The sequence below is a fragment of the Lytechinus pictus genome, chromosome 7 (assembly GCF_037042905.1).
Source record: "Lytechinus pictus isolate F3 Inbred chromosome 7, Lp3.0, whole genome shotgun sequence".
Taxonomy (NCBI): domain Eukaryota; kingdom Metazoa; phylum Echinodermata; class Echinoidea; order Temnopleuroida; family Toxopneustidae; genus Lytechinus; species Lytechinus pictus.
Window position 1 is genome coordinate 1,063,676 of NC_087251.1, and position 25,468 is coordinate 1,089,143.

The window sequence follows — 25,468 nt, forward strand, 5'->3', positions numbered from 1 at the left end:
TATCCACGTATCCATGTATTCATATCCATACATGTTTTAATATAATAGTATCCAAGTATTCTGTATCCATATATAGATATCAACGTATATCATTCCTTAAACAACATCATCAACATAATTATATACCATTGCACGTGTCCTCGATCACGCGCCCCCTCTTTGATCCCTTCATATATATCATCCCTTTTTAAGTCCTCTGATTATTATATCACCTGCCATTACTTCACTCTCTCCTACTACATCCACCACATTGGACAAGTCGTGTACTCCCTCTACGGGGCCATCCCCCCTCCCCCATCTGCCCCCTCCCCCCATCCTTTATCCATCTCCCGATCCGATTCCTGCTTGTCGCCGGGGACTCTTAATTCACTCACGAACGTAGAGGGCGACAAAACTGATATCGCACCACACCGGCAGCAGCAATTAGTAGGTAATTGCTCTTTTGTAATCGATTCATGACATTGGATTCTAAAGGTACTCCACAAATTATTATTTCCGATGATTTTTCCCCACTTTTTAATGATTTTTTTTTTTTTTCCTGTGTCGCTCGCTTTTTGCGCGTGACTCATCAAGAGCTTTTTGAATTTACGTGTGTCGCATGCGACGCGTGTTTTCTGCACTGGCGAGAACGGTGGCGGCGCTAATGCAGTTTCGCACCGGCGGACTTCAAGCAAATTTCTATGTCAACTTCCTTGTATCATGTGTAACTCATTATTAATATTATTACGGTACATGAATGATGAAATAATATTATAAGGTTTATCGCTAATCAGAACCGCAATGCGTTATGGGATCAAAAAGGGAGCAATCAAGCTAACTCTGCGCATAGCCAGGGCAGGAGGCTCCTAGAGAGTAAAAATCATTTACTAACGTATGCTTACTCTCAGTGGAGCCAGTGGCGTAACAGGCGGGGGGGGGGGCAGGGGGGCAAGCTGCCCCCCTGGCGGAGCTCACCGGGAAAATATAAAAAAAAGGGAAAAAGAAAAAAAAGGGGGGAAGAAAGGGAAAGGGAAAGGAAAGAAAAAAGGGGGAAGGGAAAGGAAAAGGGAAAAGAAAACTAAGAAAAAACATGAAAAAGGGAAAACGGAAAGATAACGGGAAAAGGAAGGAAAAAGAGCAAGTGACAAAAAACAATTCGCCCCGATATACAAATACATTAGCATGATTAGTAAGACAGGGAAATAAATTAAAGATGACAAAAAGGCAAACAAAAGCGGGAAATAAAGGCAGAATGGAATTAGCCAAAATCTAAATTGGAAAATAAAGAATAGGGACAAGATAACGTACACTACCGGGCTGCCGAGGATTGAGATAACGAGCGGGAAGAAAAATGGATGGTATATAGCATAATGTCGTCTGAAAGTCTATCATAAACTTGCTAAATCTCCAAAGGCTCTGTCCAAGAGTCAAGACCCCGTGCAGTGGGGGCTCTTCATCTGTAACCTTCAATGGGTTCTATAACGGGCCCCTATATGGACCCTTCCTGCATTAAGCTTTACGGTGAAGCACTGGCGTACCGGGGGGTTGGTTCCACAGCCAAGGGGAAATAAAAGAAAATAAAGGAGGCAGCGAAATGAGATGAATGAAAAAAAATATATGACATGATATTTGCTATAATGATGTAAAAATCTATCACATAATTAGAATTTCATTTTAACAGGCCTTTTTTTTTCTGGCTCGCTTCGCTCGCTGGCGACTTTTTACAAATTTTCCCACATTTGCTATGGTGTGCCCCTCACAATATTTGGATGATTACGATACACAACTGCATTGAATTTATGTGTTGTGTTAAAGCTATATAAATATACACGCAATTTGATTAAAATAAGTGGCCATCTGTAAGGTTTAAAATGGCTTTGATATCAAGAGGTTCCGGGGCTCTGCCCTGGACCCCACCCATAAAGCACTGTTATATGGATGAGTTTGGACCATGGCCCCCAAAAGTTCTACAACCAAACAAACAAAATGAGGAAAGAAAGGAAAGTGTATTATATTTTTCTGAATATCACGTTAAAATCTATCTTCATGTTAGATTCTCATGAAAAGGTGATTTTTTTATCTCGCTCGCTTCGCTCGCTCAGGACCTATATTAAGCCACTTCTTGCCAAAAGCGCCATACTCGGCCCCCTCAAGCATATAGAGCTTCGCCCTGATGCTAACAATCATAAGTTCATAACAAAAATCCTGTTCACCGTGGCGTACAAAAAAAGAGAGAAAAAGAGGAAAGAGAGGAGGGTGAATATGATATCATCTTTTTAACACTATGTCAAAATCTATCACAAAATTTGATTTTTTGCAATAAAGATGTCAAAAAAAATTTGCTCGCTCACTTCGCTCGCTCGCTTATATATATATATACATTTGCCCGATACGCCATATCGCCCCTTCAAAATTTTTGCCTTATGACGCCATTGCCTGTTCAATGATATGACCGGGAAATTTTTGGCTCTTGCCCCCCCTGGCCACCGACCCCTGTTACGCCGCTGAACGGAGCCAGGAATTCCTTCCCATTCATCTCTGTGTACCGCCAAAAAACTGAAAATTTCACCCCCGAGATTTCTACTTCAAAAAGATCTAGCCCTGGCTAAATCATGTAAATGGGATTCAACTTCATTTCAGACATTTCTACGCTATGGATTTCATTTGTAAACAAGAATTCATTAAAAAAACAAGAAAATGTTATTAAAAGACGGGGGAAACTTGCCACCGTGTTTACGTCGCCATCTTGATTTCATTGCCTTTCGCTTGCGATAAACCTTATGGCATGAATGGGAACCAGTCTGTATAGTCAGTATGGTACTGATAGTGGATCGTATTACTGAACACTTTTCATGAATTCATAATCATCTAACACATTTTTCTCATGAAATTCACCAAACAGAAACTTTCACCATAAATACACAATCGGACCCCTCTTTGCATGTGAAATATTTTGGTCACTTGATTCTTGAAAAAGGTATCGTATTACCGAACATGTGTTTTCTATGGGAAAAGTTGAGAAATCAACAAAATCACTGATTGAGCTATTTTGACCATATTTGATTATTTTTAGAATATTAAGACTTTGAAAATGTGTTTTGGACCGTTTTCATCATCTTTCTCTTCAAGTTCCCTTTTGAAGGATGTTGCAAAGTTTTGAGCGTATGATGAAATTATTTTCTGACGCGTACGATGCGCGCGTTCGGTAATACAAGGCCGGTTGGTAATACAATCACTTACAATACTAGGACGTAGCTAGCCAGGCCAGGAGGCTCCTAAGTATTCACTGACGTGCTTAATCTCCATGGAGCCAGGGATTCAGCTAAGACAGCATTCACCTTCCACACGGTCATTTTTCCCATGGCCATGCCATGGATAGACTTGTCTCTAGCAACAAACTATCAAATCTTTACTTTTCTAGCCCTAACTTATGTAAATGGGCTACAAGTATATACCCCCTGTACCCCCTGCAAGCACTAACAGACAGCAAGTTGTGAAAAATAAACAGTGAACTGGGGGGAATTGAGGTCACTGAATCTATTTTTTGCACTCTCAATCCCCGTAATTGCCGTCTATATCCCGCAGGGGTAAGTGAAAAAAAAAACGTCCCCATAAACAAGGACAATCTCAGTTTATCAAGACATGATTAATCTTGGTTTATGCAGGCCTCTACAAAAAAAGAATCATCACTTGCCCTGTCGGGCAAGTGATAAAAAAATTTGCTTGCCCGATAGAAAAAACTGCTTGCCCGATTTTTTTTCAAAAATTCTTTTGCTCTTAATTATTCTTTTCTGTCCTGGCTGAACTTGATTTACTGGCGCTGCCTTTGGCATTTCTTTTTCTTGACTCTTGTTCAAGTTGTTCTGGTCGCCGATCACGAAGACAAAAGTCGCCTATTTTAGTCTGACGACTCATTGTTTATTTGGTTTGAAGTTGAAGCCGAGTCCTGGCCAGGGTGACAAGATTTCACAAAATGAAATACAGGGCAATCAACAAAAAAAAAAGATCAAGAAAGAAGGCTACACAGTGTTAGACTTGTGAAAAAAAATATTCAGAATTGGAAGGGAGGGTGAACAAAAGAATGAAGGATAGAAAGAAAAGAGATGAATTGAGAAGTAAGAAAGAAAAAATGAAGGGGAAAATGAAGGAAATATAAGAAAGTTCTAATAAAAGAAGGATGAGAGAGAGAATAAAAATAGATAAAAAGGTTTCCGTCATTCTTTGAATTGAAGATAGAAAGAAAAAAAAGAAAAGAAGGGAAGATGAATAAATGTGTGCAAGTCAAAATAAAGAAGAGAAAGACAAAAAGAAAGTAAGAAAAAAGGAGGAGGAAAGAAAATGTTTCCTTCATTCTTGGAAAGAAAGAAACAAAGCAAGAAGAAAACAGGAAGGAAGGAGGGAAAGAATGAAGGAAGAAAGGGAAAGAAAGTATAAGGGAAAATAATAAGGACAAAATGAAAGAAATAATGAAAGAAAAAAAGGAGGAAAGAGCGGGAGGAAAGAATGAAGGTAGGCCAGAATGAAAAAAAGAAGAAAATAATGGAAGGAGAGAAAGAACGAAAATAAAAACGAGTGGAAGGGAGAAGGAATGAAGGAAATAAAAAAAAAGGTAATGTAATAAAGAAGGCAAGTAAGAGAAAGAAGGAAAGAAAGAAAATGGACAGAGAGAGAGAGAAAGGATCAGGAAATAAAAATAGATATGTAACAAAAAAGGGCAAGAAGGAAGGATAGAAGGATAGAAAAGAAAGAAAGAGGAAAAAGTTCAAACTTCAAGCAAATAAAAACAATCCAATCATATAACCAAAATCCTAAAATGATATTTGATGTTTTTTTATATATTTAAAAAAAAATAAAAAAATAAAATGTTTTAGAAATGAATAAAATACGGGACGTCTGGTCACCCTGGTCCTGGCTGAGTCAGTCCGAAGCTTGCATGCATTCAGCATGATCTAGCTCGAGAGTCGACTGGCTCGCGATCGCTTGTGTACGTCCGTACATGTACTGTAGCGCTGATGTATTAGAGCATGTGCTCAGAGGGCGAGAGAGGAGTTTCCCCAGCTAGCTCCTTCGTCGATTAGTAGCGCATGCGCACAGTGTAGTTTAGAAAGTAAAATGGCTGCCCCCATCGGCATCGAACGGGACCGCTGGCGATAAAATGTCGGTAAATTGGCGCTGATTTGACATGTTTCCACTGTTTTTTTACTGGTATGACATTGTATGAGAGATAATTGCAATTTATAAAAAAATTATTAAACTTTACTGTCAATTTATCTTTTTCATTTTCAAAACAGGCACTTGCCCGATCGGGCAATTGACTTTGAAAAATGCTTGCCCGCACGTCAATTTCTCTTGCCCCGGGCAAGCGGGTTTGTCGCGCCCTGGTTTATGAAGATATCCGTGTTTTCTGTGACAATCCCAATTTTTTACCTGCGCCTCTACTAAAAGTCCAATGTCTGGATGTCCAACACATATCGACCACTTCTTTTGAAACCGGCCACCTTGTCCTTGCGCGCATGAAGTCAGATGATTGCGTATAACAATCACTATGCGCTGGAGAGTAGGAACAATATTACGATAAGAATCAATTTTACAAGAGAAAAAGAGGGATAATAAGGTAAGAAAATTGTAGAAATTATCAAAATAATATTGACCAGACCCGAACCCCACTGCCAAATAGCTGTTAATACCGGAAATCCAAAAGGAAACTGCTTTTGAACAAATAATCCGTCGTCGGTGGTCGAATCCTGTGTCGGAGCTTGCGATGGAAGTAGCAAGACAATCAACCAGCATGATGACATCATAGAACTGACTTGGAAGAGTCAAAATATTTCGCCAGCGCGACAAGAATCGGCGGTAAATTTAGTGCATGGCGGGTGGTCGGTCCTAAAAAAGGGGTGCAAATGAGAATATTTGAAATCATCGCATTTGTTGATCGCTGATATCTACGTGCATAGAATCTGAGTCGTCTAATCATGGGATTCTGATCTGCTCAATTTTCTGCACAAATGAGATAAAAACAGGGTAAAGCTGATGAGTTGAGATGCATCTTTTTACTTGCACTATAGTTTAGTTTTGTTCAACTGCACCAAATGTCATACTGTCTTTTTGTGATTGCGGCCTCAGCCAAGTACGACTATACTCTGTAAAGAGGACTGTACTCAACAGAAGAAGAATATTTTTGCAGATATGATGCTTAGAAAATTAGGGTAGGTCGGTCCAACCATACAACTCTATGGAAAATTCTCCATATATTGTACATGCTGGTTCCCAATAAAATGTAAAGAAAGGTACTAGATAGAGATGATTCTGAAGAAATAAATCTTCTTTTTTTTTACAAAATAAATCTAACCAGTAGATTTGCTTTACTATACTCTCTGTTGAACTTTTTAACCAGCAACAAATTGAAAATAGAAAAGTCTCATTTTTTTCTACAAAATTTTATTTTGAAAAAAGAGAAGTAACAAACAGATTTTATTGTTATTAATTTGCATCATTCATTCACAGGGAGTGGCAGCAATTTTATTCATGGAACAATTCAGCCATTCTCCAGACCTCAGCATGGGATGATCTCAAGGATTATGACAGAGTTAAGATCACTCGTGAAGGAACATAAAGTAAGTGCTACCAGCGTCCTCCCCTAAACTTCAGTGTAGATGATCTGTGGGGGTATTGCCCCACCCAAACTGGACTGTTGATCCCAAACCCATAAGAAAAAGGGATATCAGACCATGTGATATACATCCTATAATTGAATTTGATTGACGATGCATGTTTCATTCTATAGACTTTCTGTTGCCTTGGCACCAGATGACACAATAATCTTCATTCTACTAGTCTTTGCCTTTTCACACATGAATGATCAATATAAATAATTTTGACAGCTGTGACACTTAGTCTTTTGTTGCCATATTTCCAACAAGAAAATAAATGATCTCAATATTAAACCTCAAGTGCTTGAATATTTCTTATTGATTGCAACAAGAAATAAATATGCTTCTGATTGAAAATCAAGGTGCATGTGTTGTTTTTATGAAATATACTTGAAGACATATGTTACTGGTACATCTGTTTTCTTTCTTTCCTTAGGCCAAAAGAATCTTTATGCTAGGGTTAATAGGGGCATTGTGTATCATCATCATGCTCCTATGGTGCCAATCAACTAACAGTATAGGTAAGACAACACATACCCCTTTGAAAATCTATTATTCAGATTTAAATGGGACATAAGCAATGGTATACATAGAGTGCTTCCTCATGACTAAAATCACTTTGATTATTAGTAATTAACAAGTGACTAAAGCAGGATTATTAGAGGTACATGTATCAGTGAGAAGATGTGATTATTATGCTAACGCAAACAATGCAACAAAAAAAGGAGACTTTTACCTTCAAAATTGATTGGCTGGTGGGGGGGGGGAGAAGGTCCTCTGCATTTTCAATACTGTTTTTAACCCCTAAACCTGAATATGGCTGGAAGAGAGACGGAGATTATTATTCTCAAATGCGATAGTCATATTTTCAACATATGAAAAAGAGATTTAATGGGTTCTACACTCTTGTAAATTTAAATATTAAATGAAACTCTATATAATTTAAACTTTTATTCACCAAAGCTTTAGACGGGCTTAAATCAATTATTTTCTTTTGTATATATATTTTTTAGCTTTGACAGCATTCACCTATATTATATTGTTTGACGTTCTATCTCTTGGTGTTTGTCTCATCACCATCTGGGTCACCAAGCAAAAACCTTCAAGCATTTATACTTATGGGTAAGTCAATTTTTTCTTTTGCGTAAATGACTATGTAATCAAGCAAAAACCTTCAAGCATTTATACTTATGGGTAAGTCAATTTTTTCTTTTGCGTACATGACTATGTAATCAAGCAAAAACCTCCAAGCATTTATACTTAAACTATTGGGTAAGTCAAGTTTCCATTTGTGTGGAAGACTATCTATGTTAATCCAGCAAAATCTTTAAGCATTTGTACTTATGTGCAAGTCAACTTTCTCTTCGTGTGAATGACTGTCGATATTAATCAAGCAAAAACTTTAGCTTGTAAACTTGTGTTGGTTAATTTTACATTTCAGTGAATGACTATCTATGTTAATCTCAAACCTTCAAGCATTTAATGCTGATAGAGTTTGATTTGGATGATTATATTAAATGCAAAGAACAAATATGTAAATTATAATGCATTGAGTACATGTATGTGATAATGGATTGTGCTCCTCAATTCTATGTTTTTGTTTTGATAATGATAATAATAATATTCCGCATTTATATAGCGCTTAATACATCGGAACGACGTCTCTAAGCGCTTTACAGACATATTATTACCCCGGTCATCGGATCCTTGCATGCCCGCATACAATGTATGCACCTTCTCCACACCCTGGGGAGCATTCCAACAAGAGTTTCAAGACTCAATTGCTAGGCATACTACATATAGGCTTTCACATCCTACCGGGTACCCATTTAACACCTGGGTGGAGAGTGGCAAAGTGTGGATTAACGCCTTGCCAAAGGATGCTAGGCCATGGTGGGATCTGAACACATGACCCTCTGATTACAAGGCTAGATTTTAGGTTAATCACTATTTCTTTATTGCAGGTACGAACGATTTGAGGTCCTAGCAGTATTCTCAACAACAGTGCTTGCCATATTTGGTTCTATATTCATTATGAAAGAAAGGTAATGTTATACACAATGCTATCATAGTAATTCTTGTAAATTGAAATATAATTTCAATGCATGTGAAATTGCATACTGTACTAATTGGTAATATATTAATCATAGAGAAAATATATTTTGTGACCCATTACGGCCATAAACATAAATTTGTCTCAAGTGTCTTCCATCATATTTTCTTTGTGTCTTTGTGATAAAATTTTTATTTGTTAAAATTGATAATGATTTATACCTACATGTGAAATTGTTTACGTCAATGATTTATGTCAATCATTGTTTAAACATTTACACAAGGAATGAGCTCATTTAAAATTAAGTGATATTCATGAAATGCATTTTGATAGCCTATACCATATGATTTTACAATGAAGTTTATGAACATGTTTTTCTTATAAAGACTGGAATACTGTCGAGTACATTGAGTCTTTTAAAATTATTGCCTAGTTTTACAAACAATTTTATCCTTGATCTTAGGTCAGTAATATACTAGATAACTTTAACTGTAATTCAGAGCAGTAAAATGTATCAACCTAGATTCATTCTTATCATTCTCATTGCAGTACTGAGCGAATCATTCAGCCCCCAGAGATACACACTGGTAGGCTAATGTTAGGAGCCATCTTAGGTCTATTCAGTCATCTGGTCCTATTATACGGGTCTAGGAACCAAGCTTTTAGTCATGTTAGTACAGCATCTAAGAGCAGCTGGTTACAAGAACACTTTGCTGATATTTGCCAGAGGTGAGAAATATGTTGTTGAAAGGGTGGTAGGGTAGAAAGATTCAACGAATATAAACAGTGATGCTTTGCAATGTCAGTTATGATTATGAATCAATCATTTATATTATTGTGTAGTGAAATTCTTTATCAAACTCTCCTCTTGCTGGCTTGCAATTCTTTTTATTTTATTTAATGATGTTGTGATATATCAGGATTCCACTACGTTTTGTAAAGTTACTAAAGGGGGGGAAAGTAGATTAAACAAAATAATAGTAAATGGCTAAATGCAATGATTTTTGTGAAAATATTTTCAAGTAATAATTTCTTGGAAACTATTTGAGCAAGCCAATAAAATGTAAAAACTTTCGAAAGAAAAGGAAGAAATATGCAAAACTCTTGAGAGTCTTTAAGTAAATTCATATCTTGTATTCAATTTATGGATTTATTTGATATGAAATTATTAAGATTATCATTTTTTTTCACCTCTTTCTACACACATTCTCATTCAATGTCATGTATTTGATTTGCCGTGTTTGTTTTCTTTATTTAGTTTTTGTACAGTAGTTCCTGGCTTAGATCATTTACTACTACCGAGAGTGAATCCATTCATTCTAATTGGATTATGCAGTATGTTATCACTCTGTGTGACTGACTTCCTGGTTGATATGAAGTAAGTTATTACTGTGTACTAAAACATTTATAGCCATTATAGGCACTGTTTCATTCAATTTTCTCATTATTCACTGATAATAATTTACTGTTATGAGCCACTGAAATCTGGCAAACCACCCTCATCAGGTTGTAGTACTAGTATGCAATCACTGGATGTTTCTGACTTTCTACTTGGTATGGCATGAATCCTTTTCCATGTGTGTCAACTTTAGGAATCTCCCTTTTATTAAACTACTTCAGTCAAGTCCGGGGGGGGGGGGGGTACTCGACCAAAAAATTGGTAGGTGTGTCCCGCGGGCGAGACAAAAACCTTAGGGCCTTGGAGCGAAAGGAAGGTCCTCGGAACGGGCTTCGGAACTACAAATGTTTGTGAAAACGGGGGTCCTTGGAACGGGTCACTTGCGTGTGCAACCCTATTGAATGGGCATACGTGTATGCAGCTAGCCCAGCGGCACGGGCGCCGGGTGCGCTCGCGCAGAGGCGATGGTTGGACAGCGCTCAGCGGCCGCTTTTCGCCAAAATTGCAGCTCATTGTGGCGGATCAATGCGACCGGAACGGCGTAACGAAAAATATGCGAAGCTTTGGAGCGGATTTCTTTCTTCTTTTCTCTCGATAAGAAGAAAATGCTATGCTTCGGAGCGGCTTTTTTAGTTCTTTTTTCTTAATAAGATGAAAATGCTATGCCCTGGAACGGAAAATTGAGTGTAAAAATTAAGCCTGAGTCGAATCGATTTTAAAATCGTTGTTCGATCGATGTCGAGCGCCGGTGCAGATTTTGCAAAATCGCTGCATCGAAAAAAAAAAATGGTCAGCCGCAGCCGATTCGTTAGGTTCACACAATCATCAAAATAAACAGTAATGTCCAACTTGACTACTACTTACTTGATTTATATTCCCCCAAAATGAAACCGATTGTGCAATTATGATGCCTATTCACCATTGATTTGAAGTTTATTTCTTCGATGATTTCAATCATAGTTCAAGTCTTACTCGTCTGCTCGTGCCGACATAATTTATGCACGATGAATTCATGAATGGAAGTCATCGCCATCGATCGTGCATGCGCAGTACTGTGCTTTAATCAAACAAGAAAATTGCCGAGAAATTGACGCGATCAACATAAAATATACCTTGCATTCATGAACAATATGAATATAATGATATTTAATCGTAATATTTAACAATAATTTGCATATGATAATCATTAATATGCATTTAGAGCTTGATGTGAGACGTTTGTATTTCGTTTCAATTTTCAATGACGGACATCACATGACGATCGACTTGAGTGAGTGCACTTGTCTAAGAAAAAATTATCACTTCAGAATTGATTCTCGAACATTGTCAATTAACATGCAGAAACTCTTTTCAAGATCGTAATATCACCATATAATAACATTTTACATGACAAAACAGAGAAAATTGCGTTTGATATTTTTTTCCATCAATTTGAAGCTAGTTTGTGCCCAACTTTGGGCTCTGATTTCATGAATGGAAAATATGTCATACGTCATCGAACGCGCATGCGCATTGTGCTTCTTTTCTCGGAGACGTCTTGATGTAATAAAAATAAAAATAATGACAGTTTTAATACTTCCATATGAACATAACATACTTTGCTGACATCGTCAACTTAATCGTCAATATTTTTAGTATGGCTATAAAATCTTATTAAATCGTAATTATTTAACATCCAATAATAATTTATATGAATTCAGAGCTCGATCCGAGACATTCGTATTTATTTCAATCGCATGCTCTTGTGTCTACAATAAAAAAAATGGATTATCATATCAGGATTAATTCTCGAACATCGTCATAACTCATATTCCACAATCTTTCCTCACAATCGTTATATTAGCATTAAATACCAATTCAAATGATCATCCAGAGAAAATTACGTATTATATTTATTCTCATCAATTTGGAGCTAATTTTGGATCCAACTACACGATCTCAGGCAAGTTACAGTGCTCTCCGCTGGGTGCACTTGTTTGCTGGCTGGCAAGCACGCCTGTCGTTTCGGGAGAGTGAGTGTACGGTATGGGGCTGCGGACGGGGCGGCTAGGTGTGTGGGAGTCTGGACTGCGAATGCTAGTTGACCGAAAATCATTTGGGTCGACTCTGCGTGATTCATGTCTTTAATATTGTTTCATTTTAAACTTATGTGTTGTCATCTGAAAATAACATTGTTGAAGATATTTTGGGAAGAATTCTGCTTTGGTCTCCAGCCTTTTTGTGTGTTTTGTGATCATGGAAAATACAAACGAACTTTGCTCCGTCGTCAGTGCCAGTGCAGTGCGTACATAGCGCATCACGGCCGGAGCAAAATAAAATTGACTCGATTTTCCCCGCCATCAACATTCGATGCATCGATGTTCGATCGAATTAAAGCTGTCGAACACCGGTTTTCAAAATAATCAATATGACTCAGGCTTAGTAAAAATGGGGGTCCCCTCCGCGGCACATACCCACTATGCATTATATACTGAGTGCCCCCCCCCCCTCCCCCCCGGAGTCAAGTATTACCAATTATAAGCTACTTAAATTATCAAATTTGACGTACATTGTAGCATTTTTTTTTAAATACTTTTTTTTCAAACGAAATATGCCCCCATGTTAGATTGTAACTATAATATATTACCACACAACAATTTTATTCTTCCATTTACTAAGATGCATATTGTTAGTCGTTATGTTTATGGACAAGCTCATATTTCCTTCCTCTTGTTAATTTCATCCTATCAATAATCAGTTTATCTTCGGGTATATTCTTTCATCTAAAAGGAAGGTCTAAACTTCATTATGGTTTGCATTTTTACCACTGCTTCAGCTTGGCATGGAAATTGTTATCAAAACTTAAGCTCTTAAAGATATAATTATGATGTAATGAATTTGCTTCCCCTTATTTTCATTTCATTTCATTTATTCAATACTTTCATTAAAAAAACATATAGCAATGTAAATATATACACACATATAAAGGAGTATAGATAAAGAAAACATATAAAAACAAGTAATACAAATGAAAGTATTGGGAGAGGCAGAAAGGCAGAGCCTTATATTAAAAGCCAATCTCCATACAGATCAGAAGATTTAAATTTTGAATTGTTGATTAAAAGTAGCAAAGTAAAATTAATTGAAAATAGTACATTTAAAGCATACACTCATACATCAACACACATACACCATTATCATTGTTATCATTGTTCGTTGTTTTTTTTCCACAGTAATTTTCACATGGCAGACCCCTTAGCAGCCTTCTGTATAGCTCTGATGACAGTGGGAACAATGTTTCCAATGAGTGTATATTCTGGCACCATATTACTACAAACCACACCATCGCATATACTGGGGCAACTGGATAAGAGCTTGAGAGAGGTATGCAGGAACCCTACTAGATGGGAAGGGTATTTGACTATATTACTATACATACACATGACCAGTAAAATTCCTAGGAAGGGTAGTTTTTGTTGAGATGTGTAATGTTATCTTTCTGGAATTAAAAATTGAGAAAATGGGGTATGTTCATGAAATTATTTGTAGGGTATTGTTTTCCCCATATTTAATTTTCATGCGATTGAGAATTCATTGATTAGTTGCATGTTTTGTTGGAGTTACAGGTGCATATTTTTTAGGTAAAAATATTTTAAAGAATGCATGTGGATACTGGATGCAAATTTGACCCATAGGAATGATTTATTCAGGGATGGTTTGAAAACCTCTGGCCATGTCTGGGTACAACCATATAGTTGAGTCGCCTGTTTAATTTAGTCATTACATCAGAATTTAACTCCCCTCGGTGATAATATTTGTCCATTAAGAAAAGCCAATCAGACTCTCATCTTATTGATTTTTAGTTATTCTTATATCAGAAGCTATATCCTTGATTGTTTCCTGAAATATTTGTCCCATTCATGATTAAGAGGTAGTTTTATACCAAAATGAAAAAAGAAAGCAGGGACACACCTTTCTTTATTTAGACATTGCAGTTTTAAATTGAACCTAATACTGTTAGATTTTAGATGGCATCATTTCCACGACCTTTGTATTATTAGTTGTTTTTTTCATTTTGTCTGGCAATGAATTCAGAGTTTTCATATGAATCTTATAGAAATGTACCAAACTTGAATACAGGGTTTTTATTTTCTGTCTGTGACAACTTTTTCTGCAGGCATCTACACTTGATGGAGTATTGGAGTTTCGCAATGAACATTTCTGGACATTATCATTTGGTCAACTTGCTGGGTCACTTCATGTGAGAGTCAGAAGAGACGCTGATGAACAGGTTTGGAGTTATGTTTTTGTTTTATATTTAAAAGCCCCATCACACTTATTAGAAATCAAGCAGATTTGGTCAGAATGAAATGACTGTTCGACCACCAGCTGGTCAAGTTTTTATTCCCGGCTATTTAGCTCTCACATATGGTCAATGTGTTTGGAGTGCTGCTTGAATTTTGTAAGAGTACTTAGAATGCCTTCAGAAAGCGGTATTAAATGTACTTCGAACACTGTTCGATATTCTTTCCACTTCTGAAATCTCAGAAATTTTTAACTTGATCAAAACATTTGGAACAGCCACAAGAATTGGCCCAAATATTTCAAAAAAATGCACTCAGAATGCAATCAGAATTTTTAGAATGTAGCACAAATTTTTAATCTGACTGTATTGTGGCTCATTTTGCCTCTAGTGTGAGTGACTAGTACGTGATGAGTCACCTGTTCAATTTACCGTATTTGAACTCCAGTTGGGTGAATTTGAGCCCCTTCCCCCTATTTTTTCCTTTCCAGTTTATTCCACTTAATTCTTGCTTATTCGGATGGGGCCTTCAGGGGGATGTTTCAAGAAACATTTTCAATTGAATGCATAGTTCCCTGTAAATGATATATCAATTTTATTATCATTATTTTTTTGGCATCACCTATGCCTGGGAGGTGAAAAGGAAGCCGAATCACTATGACCCATTGGTCTCTCCTGATATAACTGATTGGTGGGAGTGCAGGTGGACCACTACACCGGGGTTTCCCCCCTACTATTATATGAATAATGTAGTGGGTTCTTAACGTGTAAAGGTGGTGACTCTCCTCTACATGGGGCCTCCATTTAACATCCTATCCAAGGGACAGAGTGATTTCCACTGTTAAATAGCCTGCATCTCTGGAACAAGGGAGAAACGTTTACACACAACGCAGGCTTCAGTCATCCACCCGTGGTGGACTCAAATATATGACATTTGGTTCGACAAGCAGACGCTTTGCGGACTGAGCCAACTCACTCTCAAGCAAATCAATTATGCATTTCAATGAAGTGCAAGACTTGTGACTTATTTTGTTTTTGTCACAATTTACTTGGTTCATTTTATTACATTTTAAGCAGGGTCCTTGGAAATGATTCTTTAAGACGGGGTGCTGGTTAGGACAAAAATGACAAGCAAAAAAGGAAGGTGATTTTGGTTAAATTTCTACCCTTTGGCATACCAACTTGATTTCCAGGGGGTGTTGCCTATAGTGTATAACATACGCAGCAATACAAATCCGGAGGGGTACTTAAGCACCCCTGTAAGCACCCCTGTTTCCTGGGGCCATGATTTTGATTACTTAATGGTTTGTTTTACTGTACTGTCACATCAGATGTTTCATAAAATTGTTATGAATGCATGACTACACAAGACAGGTGACATGTTCTTGTGCTAAATGAGATACCCCACAGTTTCCCTTGTGTTTTTATTTATTCATTTATTCACACATATTTAAACAGGTTCACAAGATCAGAGATAAAATTACTGTTTTGCATCTTGGTCCTGGTGTATAAAAACATGATAAAATGGTAATGACAATAATAGGCATATAATAATAGGCATATATAGAAAAACAGGGTAAGACATAAAAATATCAGCGTAATAAAAAAACATGGAAACACTATTGATCATCTTATTATTAATGGTAAAAAAATAGATAGGCCTACATGAATAAAAAGGGTAGGTAAACGTATAACCTTATCAACTACAGTATATAAACAATTGCAAAAAAAGTAGGGGCTGAGAGTTGTGAATAATGATAGACAGAATAAAATTGTGATGTAAATTACTGAAAATATATAAGTTCAGGGATGGGATAATTATGACATATTAGATTTAGATTTTTTGTATAGAGACTTAAATACATCTAAGGATTGAGCATTTTGGAAATTTTTGGGTAATTTATTCCATACTTTGGCACCGGCATATTTAAAAGATTGACAAAAGAGTTGAATATTAGGTTTTGGTGGTACAACATTAAGGGAGTTAGCATTACGAGTGTTTTTAAACAAAATTGGACTGAATTTTCTATGAACCCTAATCAAGTTGAAATATCATTCAGATGTTTGTTCATAACAAAAATTCTAGTCTTTGATGATCAGATATCATTTGAAGCACACAGGCATCAAATTGATTTAGAATCTGATTTAATACCCAAGAACATGCTCCAGACTCTTTTTGCATAACCCAGCTTTATGACATACCCCCTACTGTTTTTAACAGTATACTATGGAAAGGCACAAATAAGCCATTTTGTAAGTAGCTCTAAAGCATTTTTTGTAAGTGATCTTTTTTTTTTTTTAATAATTGCATAGGTACTCAATTATTTTGTTTATTATGTTATGTGAGCTTGCCATTCAACTCTAGTAAAGGAATCTCTGCATTGACCAGACACAACTTGTAGGTTACATGAATTTACAATTGGCAAAGCTTCTATGACATTGTCCTCTTAAACTAATTGACTATCATTTGACCTGCTGCCATATACCAAAGATGACTGAATTCTTTTGTTGTTCTTTAAATGGGATAACAACCATATTTTCAATTAGCAGATGACTAATCATGCTCATCTAAGGGATTTAAATTTAGGGCAAATGATTTTCATTTGCTCATATGCAAATTACAATTACAAATGGCTTATTAATATTCAAGATTATATGCATCAACCAAGCTCAAGAATTAACAGATTGTATAAAGTGTAGGCAACTGAAATTTTTGTTTACAATTGTTGGTAAAGGATGACTGAGGGTTATTAGCTAATATATATACAGGTTTGCCGGTTGAAATAAAAGCTCTTGGGATCACAGTAATCTCCTTGTCTTGGGTGAAATTTGTCTTAGAAGATGTAACCAAAACATGTTTTTGCAGAATCTGGTCTGAATAAAGAAAAAACAAAACAAACAAGTGCTCACATAGCAACCAAGAATGCTTGTAGCATTTCCATTTATTTGAATATAGGATAAAAGAGCACCATTGATTAAATACCTTGCTGAAGGGCATAGGTGCCATGGCCAGGGATCTAACCCCAGACTTTCGTGTGTCTAGCCTGGTGTCTAATACTGCTTTCAGTAATTCGCTGATCCAGACTAGGCCTGGGCTAAGTCGTAAAGCTTTGATTTTATGAATGACATTGACTAAAATAGCCCACGCCATGCCCAGGCTATTTTGGTGCTGCCATGCCCAGGGTATTTTGGTGCTGCTTTTATCAGCACTAGACCAGTGCCTTTGTAAAAAATTGCATAAAAAGGAGTGCGGATCTGCAACAGTTACTGAACGCTTGCGGTGCAGACTTTTTTAATGTGGGTTTGGTGTGGACAAAAAAATCATGAGTTACTGAAAATGGTATTAGACCTCTCGGCCACTGCACCTCTACAGGTCTGTAAATTGCCTCCACTTGGGTGAATATCTGACTTAAAGGGGAACCCAGCCTTGGCCATAAAATTTTGTGTTGGGAAGGAGAAAATAATTTAAACAGAATGGTGAAAGTTTGAAAGAAATCGGACAAGCAATAAGAAAGTTATATCTGCTTTAAAATTGAGATCATTAATAGTATGTAGATTTCAAATTGGCAACTGGGTAAGTAAATTATGACAAGGGGCAAGGACAACTTTCCCATAGGCCATGTACTTTATTATCAGGGATTTGTGGTTTTCTCTTAAGTACCCATTCCCCTGGGGCAGTAATCTAAATATAATTCAGGTAGTATATTGTTTTATGTCCTCATGAAAGAAAAATATAACTTGAAATGAAACCTTTGGAAAAAATGAAATTTTAGCCATAATATGTATTGGAGTACATGAAAGAGTAGTCCTTGCCTTACACCACTATGACATCCCATATGCGGCCAATTTGAAGTCTCCATGGGTATAGTGATTACCAATATTTACAACTTTAAAAATTCATAACTTTCTTGTTGTTTGTCCAATATTGTTCAAACTTTCACCTATCAACTTGTCTGATTTTTCTTTTTCTTATAAAAACAAGTTTTTGTCTCACCTGCATAGCAGAGTGAGACTATAGGCGCCGCTTTTCCGACGGCGACGGCGGCGGCGTCAACACCAAATCTTAACCTGAGGTTAAGTTTTTTAAATGACAGCATAACTTAATATGTATATGGACCTAGTTCATGAAACTTGGCCATAAGGTTAATCAAGTATTACTGAACATCCTGCATGAGTTTCACGTCACATGACCAAGGTCAATGGTCATTTAGGGTCAATGAACTTAGACCATGTTGGGGGAATCAACATCAAAATCTTAACCTAAGGTTAAGTTTTTGAAATGTCATCATAACTTAGAAAATATATGGACCTAGTTCATGAAACTTATACATAAGGTTAATCAAGTATCACTGAACATCCTGCATGAGTTTCACGTCACATGACCAAGGTCAATGGTCATTTAGGGTCAATGAACTTTGGCCGAATTGGGGGTATCTGTAGATTTACCATCATAACTTTAAAAGTTTATGGATCTGATTCATGAAACTTGGACATAATAGTAATCAAGTATTACTGAACATCCTGTGCAAGTTTCAGGTCACATGATCAAGGTCAAAGGTCATTTAGGGTCAATGAACTTTGGTCAAATTGGGGTATTTGTTGAATTACCGCCATAACTTTGAAAGTGTGTTGGTCTAGTTCATAAAACTTGGACATAAGAGTAATCAAGTATCACTGAACATCCTTTGCGCATTTTAGGTCACATGACCAAGGTCAAAGGTCAATGAACTTTGGCTTAATGGGGGTATCTGTTGAATTACCATCATAACTTGGAAAGTTGATGGATCTTTCTCTTGAAACTTGGACATAAGAGTAATCAAGTATCACTGAACATCCTGTACGAGTTTCAGGTCACATGATCAAGGTCAAAGGTCATGTAAGGTCAATGAACTTTGGCCACGTTGGGGGTATTTGTTGAATTACCATCATATCTCTATAAGTGTATGGGTCTAGTTCATAAAACGTAGAAATAAGAGTAACCAAGTATCACTGAACATCTTGTGCGAGTTATAGTAGTTTTCAAAATCAGCACTGCTGCTATATTGAATCGCGTGATGCAGGTGAGACGGCCAGAGGCATTCATCTTGTTATTTGGGTTGGATTCCCCTTTAAAGAAAGTTGACTTTACAGACTCTGCTGTATGTGATTAAAACTGTAGCAAAGCATTTGGATTAGCAGTTTGAAGTCAATGTGTTGTTTTTTCCTTCTTTTTCAGCTGGTCCTGGCTCATGTGTTCAATAAGCTTTCTCACCTAGTCAACATCCTTACTATTCAGATCATTAAGGATGAATGGACTCGCATGAACCCTGTCTCTACGGCCATTGCTTCTAATAGATCAACACTCCCAGACTATACTCACGGACTCTCCACTCCAAAGTCTATGTACAAGCCACCTGCATCATCTCTTCCATCTCACATGACAAGTAATACCCTTTTTGGTGCTGGAAATTCATATGCACCCTCAACGCCTCTAAGAGCACATAGCACCCCGTATGGGACGCCACTCAAAGACATCAGTTTCAATACAGACATGGATGATAGACCATCGCATGATGTACCATCACCTGTAATGGCTGATCCTAAGTTAAAAGGAATCCTTCGGACAAACCCAAGTGGTGCTTATGGAGGAAGCAGACAAGGCCATCAGTTTATAAAGAATGATAGGACATTACAAGGCTTAGCACCTCCAGGTTCAGGAAGTGCTGTCATAGATTTTAGTACCTTGGGTTCCGCGAAATCCTTTCCTACAACCACTAGTGCAAGGACTAACCTGAGAAGGTGAAACAACTTTTGTTCATTCAGATGCAGATATAATTGCAAGAGATTTATTTTCCTTTGTCACAATTATATAAATAGTTATTTGTATGGGGGTTCGTTTATGTTCTTCAGAAAATTGTTCTTGGGCTGAGTCATGTTGGAAAATTTTGTTCTTTCCAGAATATTTGATGGGGTCTTACCAGTATGAAACCTGTATTCCGATAGATGGATGTCAGAAATTTAAACCCAACAAAAACTTTAGTGATTTTCATATTCCCAGCAAATGAGACTCTGAACCTCTCTATATAAAAAAAACCCAATATAAACCATAATGAAATAAGAAACAATTTTAACATGTCATACCATCTTAGTTTTCTATCCCAAATCACAAATGTCTTTGATGACTCAGTCATGTTCAGGGAGCCATCATATCATGCACTATCAGTCATATCTTGATCAACTGCATGAAGACTTACAGATTCCAATGTACCTGCTACGTCATGCATCAAATAATGCCAACTGTCATTGATGGAAGACAACACCAACGATTCCAGACAAGAAAATGAAAAAATATGACATTAGTGTCAGTATTATGAGAAAGCTCAAATGAAATGAATACTGAACTTTTAACTCTCATATGAGTTGATATTTATGAGTACAAATTGTGCTACTATGCCTTATTTCATCAAAACTCTGCAATTGGAAAAATGTCTGACATAATCAGATTCCGGTGTTCTAGAATGCATGCTCAGGCCAACTGGTTCTCCAGTGGTTAGAGCATTGGACTCATAATCGCAAGGTTGTGAGTTCGAATCCCAACTCTGCCATTGTCTCCACTTTGATAAAAAGGCCCAAGAGTGATATCTGTCGTCTATTACGTCAGCCACTATGACTGATTAACTTAGACGTAAAATGTTTCCAAGGTAATTGGTTATATACCAGCTTGGCGTTTACCAGCAAAAATGCTGTCCTGCCGAGTTCCTACGGGAGTTACCAAAAACAGAAACAGAAACAGAGGTTTTCATATAAGATTCATGTTCTCACAGCCTGGCTTTATAGGGGTATATTGGACAGCATGTTTTTATGAAGCTTGTATTCATTGTTTTATATTTATTTAATAGCCATTCTTTCACGTTAAACTTAATACCTTGTTCTGAAATATATAAGGTTCCAAAATAGCCATGAGGTGTGCTAGATTAGTTTTGAAATTGAATTTTAAATAAAGTTTTCCCAAAATCAATCACTTGTGAAGATGGTGTAACACATTTGCTGCCCGCAGACATAGATGCATACTTCCTATCATTCCATCAACATACAAGCTGTTGTTCTTGTGTTGCTCACCCCATGCATTCAGAACAAGTGTTTTTGTATGATTAGTATACTTGCTTAACTCTTTATCAGGAATCTCAAAGCACTCTTCAATAATACAGCATAATTACCCTGGCTTTGGAATAGCAGCTGTTACACTCTGTTTCAAAGATGAAATTTCTATTAAGTTCCAATTTACCTTGGTCGAGTGCAGCAAAATATGGGTGAATATTATTTTTGAAGGAAATTAATGCCTGGGGTAGGATTTGAACCTATTACCCTCCTATTAAGAGACGTAAATCAGTATATACCATTACACTTCTTTTCTATTTGATGCAATGATTTCTTTTCCAGTGAGAAGCAATTATTTTCCTTTATATTTGAGGGTGTTTCATACACTGAGTGATCATGATAATGAATAAGACTTTAGAAATGATTTGGAGATTTTAAAAAATGGTAATATGTTTAACATAAGGTCAAGTTTAATTGTAGAATTTGAATTGATTTGAATTATAAACCAGACTAGTTAATGAAAATCAAATTTCTTGCCACAGTTTAATTTTTGTAAATCATGGGAGAAACCCTTACTGTTTTGGCATTATTGTCAGGATAATAAAAGGTATTGTCATTCCAGATGGCTTTTTTATGTCCTGTTCAAGTTTTTGTCTCACCTGCATAGCAGAGTGAGACTATAGGCGCCGCTTTTCCGACGGCGACGGCGACGGCGGCGGCGGCGGCGACGGCGGCGTCAACACCAAATCTTAACCTGAGGTTAAGTTTTTGAAATGACAGCATAACTTAGAAAGTATATGGACCTAGTTCATGAAACTTGGCCATAAGGTTAATCAAGTATTACTGAACATCCTGCCTGAGTTTCATGTCACATGACCAAGGTCAAAGGTCATTTAGGGTCAATGAACTTAGACCATGTTGAGGGAATCAACATCAAAATCTTAACCTAAGGTTAAGTTTTTGAAATGTCATCATAACTTAGAAAATATATGGACCTAGTTCATGAAACTTATACATAAGGTTAATCAAGTATCACTGAACATCCTGCATGAGTTTCACATCACATGACCAAGGTCAAAGGTCATTTAGGGTCAATGAACTTTGGCCGAATTGGGGGTATCTGTTGAATTACCATCATAACTTTGAAAGTTTATGGATCTGATTCATGAAACTTGGACATAATAGTAATCAAGTATTACTGAACATCCTGTGCAAGTTTCAGGTCACATGATCAAGGTCAAAGGTCATTTAGGGTCAATGAACTTTGGCCAAATTGGGGTATTTGTTGAATTACAGCCATAAATTTGAAAGTGTGTTGGTCTAGTTCATAAAACTTGGACATAATAGTAATCAAGTATCACTGAACATCCTGTGCGAGTTTCAGGTCACATGATCAAGGTCAAAGGTCATGTAAGGTCAAAGAACTTTGGCCACGTTGGGGGTATTTGTTGAATTGCCATCATATCTCTATAAGTGTATTGGTCTAGTTCATAAAACGTGGAAATAAGAGTAACCAAGTATCACTGAACATCTTGTGCGAGTTATAGTAGTTTTCAAAATCAGCACTGCTGCTATATTGAATCGCGTGATGCAGGTGAGACGGCCAGAGGCATTCCACTTGTTTGTATAATAATGCATACTTACATAATCAAGTTGAAATATTGAATCAAATGAAATAGGGGTTATTTTTCAGATTACTTCCATTGCATTCATATATTCATAGATTTTAACCATATTTTGGAGGGAGGGGGTCTTTGTTTTTAGTTTAAAAGTTTTTGAATCACAGCACGGAAAAAAGTAAAAATATGCAATTAACACTTCTATACTGTATATTGATATATTGTGGTGAAAGGTGTACCTTGAGATAAATCACTCTCCTGTTTTATTGTCATTCATTAAGTTCATGTTAATTCACCATAATTAAAATGTAACAATGTAACAATTGATGTAAGAATTGTTTGTGTGTAGAATATTGGACTACAGAAATTAAGGAAACAACGATGTACTGTGGAAAGAAACACATTTGTGTCAGTAGGTCCATGATAGAACAGAAAAACTTGTTTTTAGAATAAACATTGTCTGTTTAACCAAGTCTTGCCATTTGTGTTGATGACTTGATGATCAATGTGTAATTTTCCCTTTCTCAAATGCTAGCACTTAGTGAATAGGAATCATACGGGTAATTTCAAGTATGTCTCAGTCTCATGAACACAATGAAAATACCAATGTGAAATCAGATTAGATAACTGCACATTATTGGAGCTTTATACATTGACAGGATTGATAATACAGGGGACTGTTTATAAAGCTGTTCGTAAGTACTTAAGAGTGACTTAAGAACAAATGGCGAACCTTTCTTGTGGTAAATAAAATTCTCCATTAAATGTTCATTGGTGAATTAGTGTGTAAGGAAAGATCACCAGTTCTTAAAGTTGCTCTTAACTTACAAACAGCTTTATGAATCATCCTCCTGCTTCTTTCTCTTCTCCGAGTGATTTTAGAGGTTGCATTCTGTACAATGAAATTCAATAAATGACATGAAATTTTGATTATTGATTTTGATTACATTGTCAATGGTGTAAAATTGTACAATTAGTTGCTAAGCTTTGTGTTATGGGGCCCATATCTGAATTGATGAATATAATATTTTGAAGTCAACACAATATCAGCTCATTCGATTAAGGATTTATTTGGAAGAGGGAAGGCAAGAGAAGTGCTAATCCTCAATACTGAAAGGAAATGGTTTATATGCACTTTGTATTTACACCACACAACAGGTTCTGCTCAGTTTTCCATTCAAGAATTGAAAGCTGAGTAGACTTAATTATTTTAGATGTGCTCAATCTTAAAACACAGGAGAACACACAAATTCACTTGAATGCAATGTTATTGTAAGTATCAAGTATGTAGTATTATCATTGGAAATGCAGACTTATGTTGAATGATTGACAGGAAAGCGATTACTTGCCAACATCTTATCTTACTAGCCTTTAGGTCATGATTCTGTTTTCATAATCCTAGCATCAAATAATCTTGAGTTTATAATGATTCATGGGGTTTCTTAATTGTATTGTTTGGCTTTACTCATCTGCTATTGATTTAATTGTTGCTGATCCCTCCTATCCCATCCCCCCCAAGAAAAAGAAAAGGCAACTTTTTCAGATAGTATGAATTAACATATATGTCAAATGAATGACAATTTTAATGAGGTTTGAGGTTTGCAATGCGGTCTGCAATATTTTTAAAATGAGATTTCATGTTTACAGTGCTTTGCAAAGGAAATATGAGGTTTATAAAACTTTGTAAAGATTAACTCATAATTTTTGCAGATTAAAAACTACAAAAAGTGTTATGAAATTCGCAAAAAGAAAATGTTGGAGATAACATTGTTTGCAATACTTTTCGAAAAAGATTTCATGCAATTTGCAAAACCTTGCAAAGGAGATGATCCATTTTCAAAACATTGCAATGAAGATTTCTTGAGGTGTACAAAACTTATGAAAGTAGATTTCAGTAGGTTTGCAATAGTTAGCACACAAGGTTACACACGGTTTTTAAACTATTTCAAGGGTAATTTCATCAAAACAACAAAACTTTGCTAAGGAGATTTCATGAAGTTTACAAAGGAGATCTAAATCTTAGTAAAAAAATAAAATAAAAATTGATTATCATTCAAGAAAGGATGTCAATGTTGTAACTCGTGAAAAGGTTAATATTCCTTTACCCCAAATCACATGTTATATCATTTGGAGATGAATTTCTAAATAAAGTATAGTTTTGAAATACAAGTAAATTATTTTCATGTTTGTGTGTTTAGAAAATGAGTTTTTGAAAGAAGAATGCAGTGAAGTGTGCTTTATTGTTTGAAGTTGGATGTATGAAGGAGTGTCAAAATGATGAGTTTCGTTTTTGTTTTTATAATAAACTGAATTTATGTGATTTATTTAACACCAGGAAGTAGAGGTTTCACCTGATATCATGCTTCATATTCATCACTTCAAAAATACACATTCCTACCAAGAATAAGA

The 25,468-nt window shown here is 36.3% G+C and overlaps 1 protein-coding gene across 1 annotated transcript; it reads left to right on the forward strand.

Annotated features, from left to right (window-relative positions):
- Positions 1-6,487: 6,487 nt before the first annotated feature.
- On the forward strand, positions 6,488-25,238 carry LOC129265180 (zinc transporter 6-like). Its single transcript, XM_064101548.1, has 9 exons — positions 6,488-6,593; positions 7,066-7,150; positions 7,643-7,751; positions 8,594-8,674; positions 9,232-9,411; positions 9,941-10,060; positions 13,294-13,444; positions 14,238-14,351; positions 19,579-25,238. Exons 1-9 carry the CDS (start codon positions 6,543-6,545, stop codon positions 20,143-20,145), a joined length of 1,458 nt encoding a protein of 485 aa, XP_063957618.1. The 5' UTR covers positions 6,488-6,542; the 3' UTR covers positions 20,146-25,238.
- Positions 25,239-25,468: the final 230 nt, after the last annotated feature.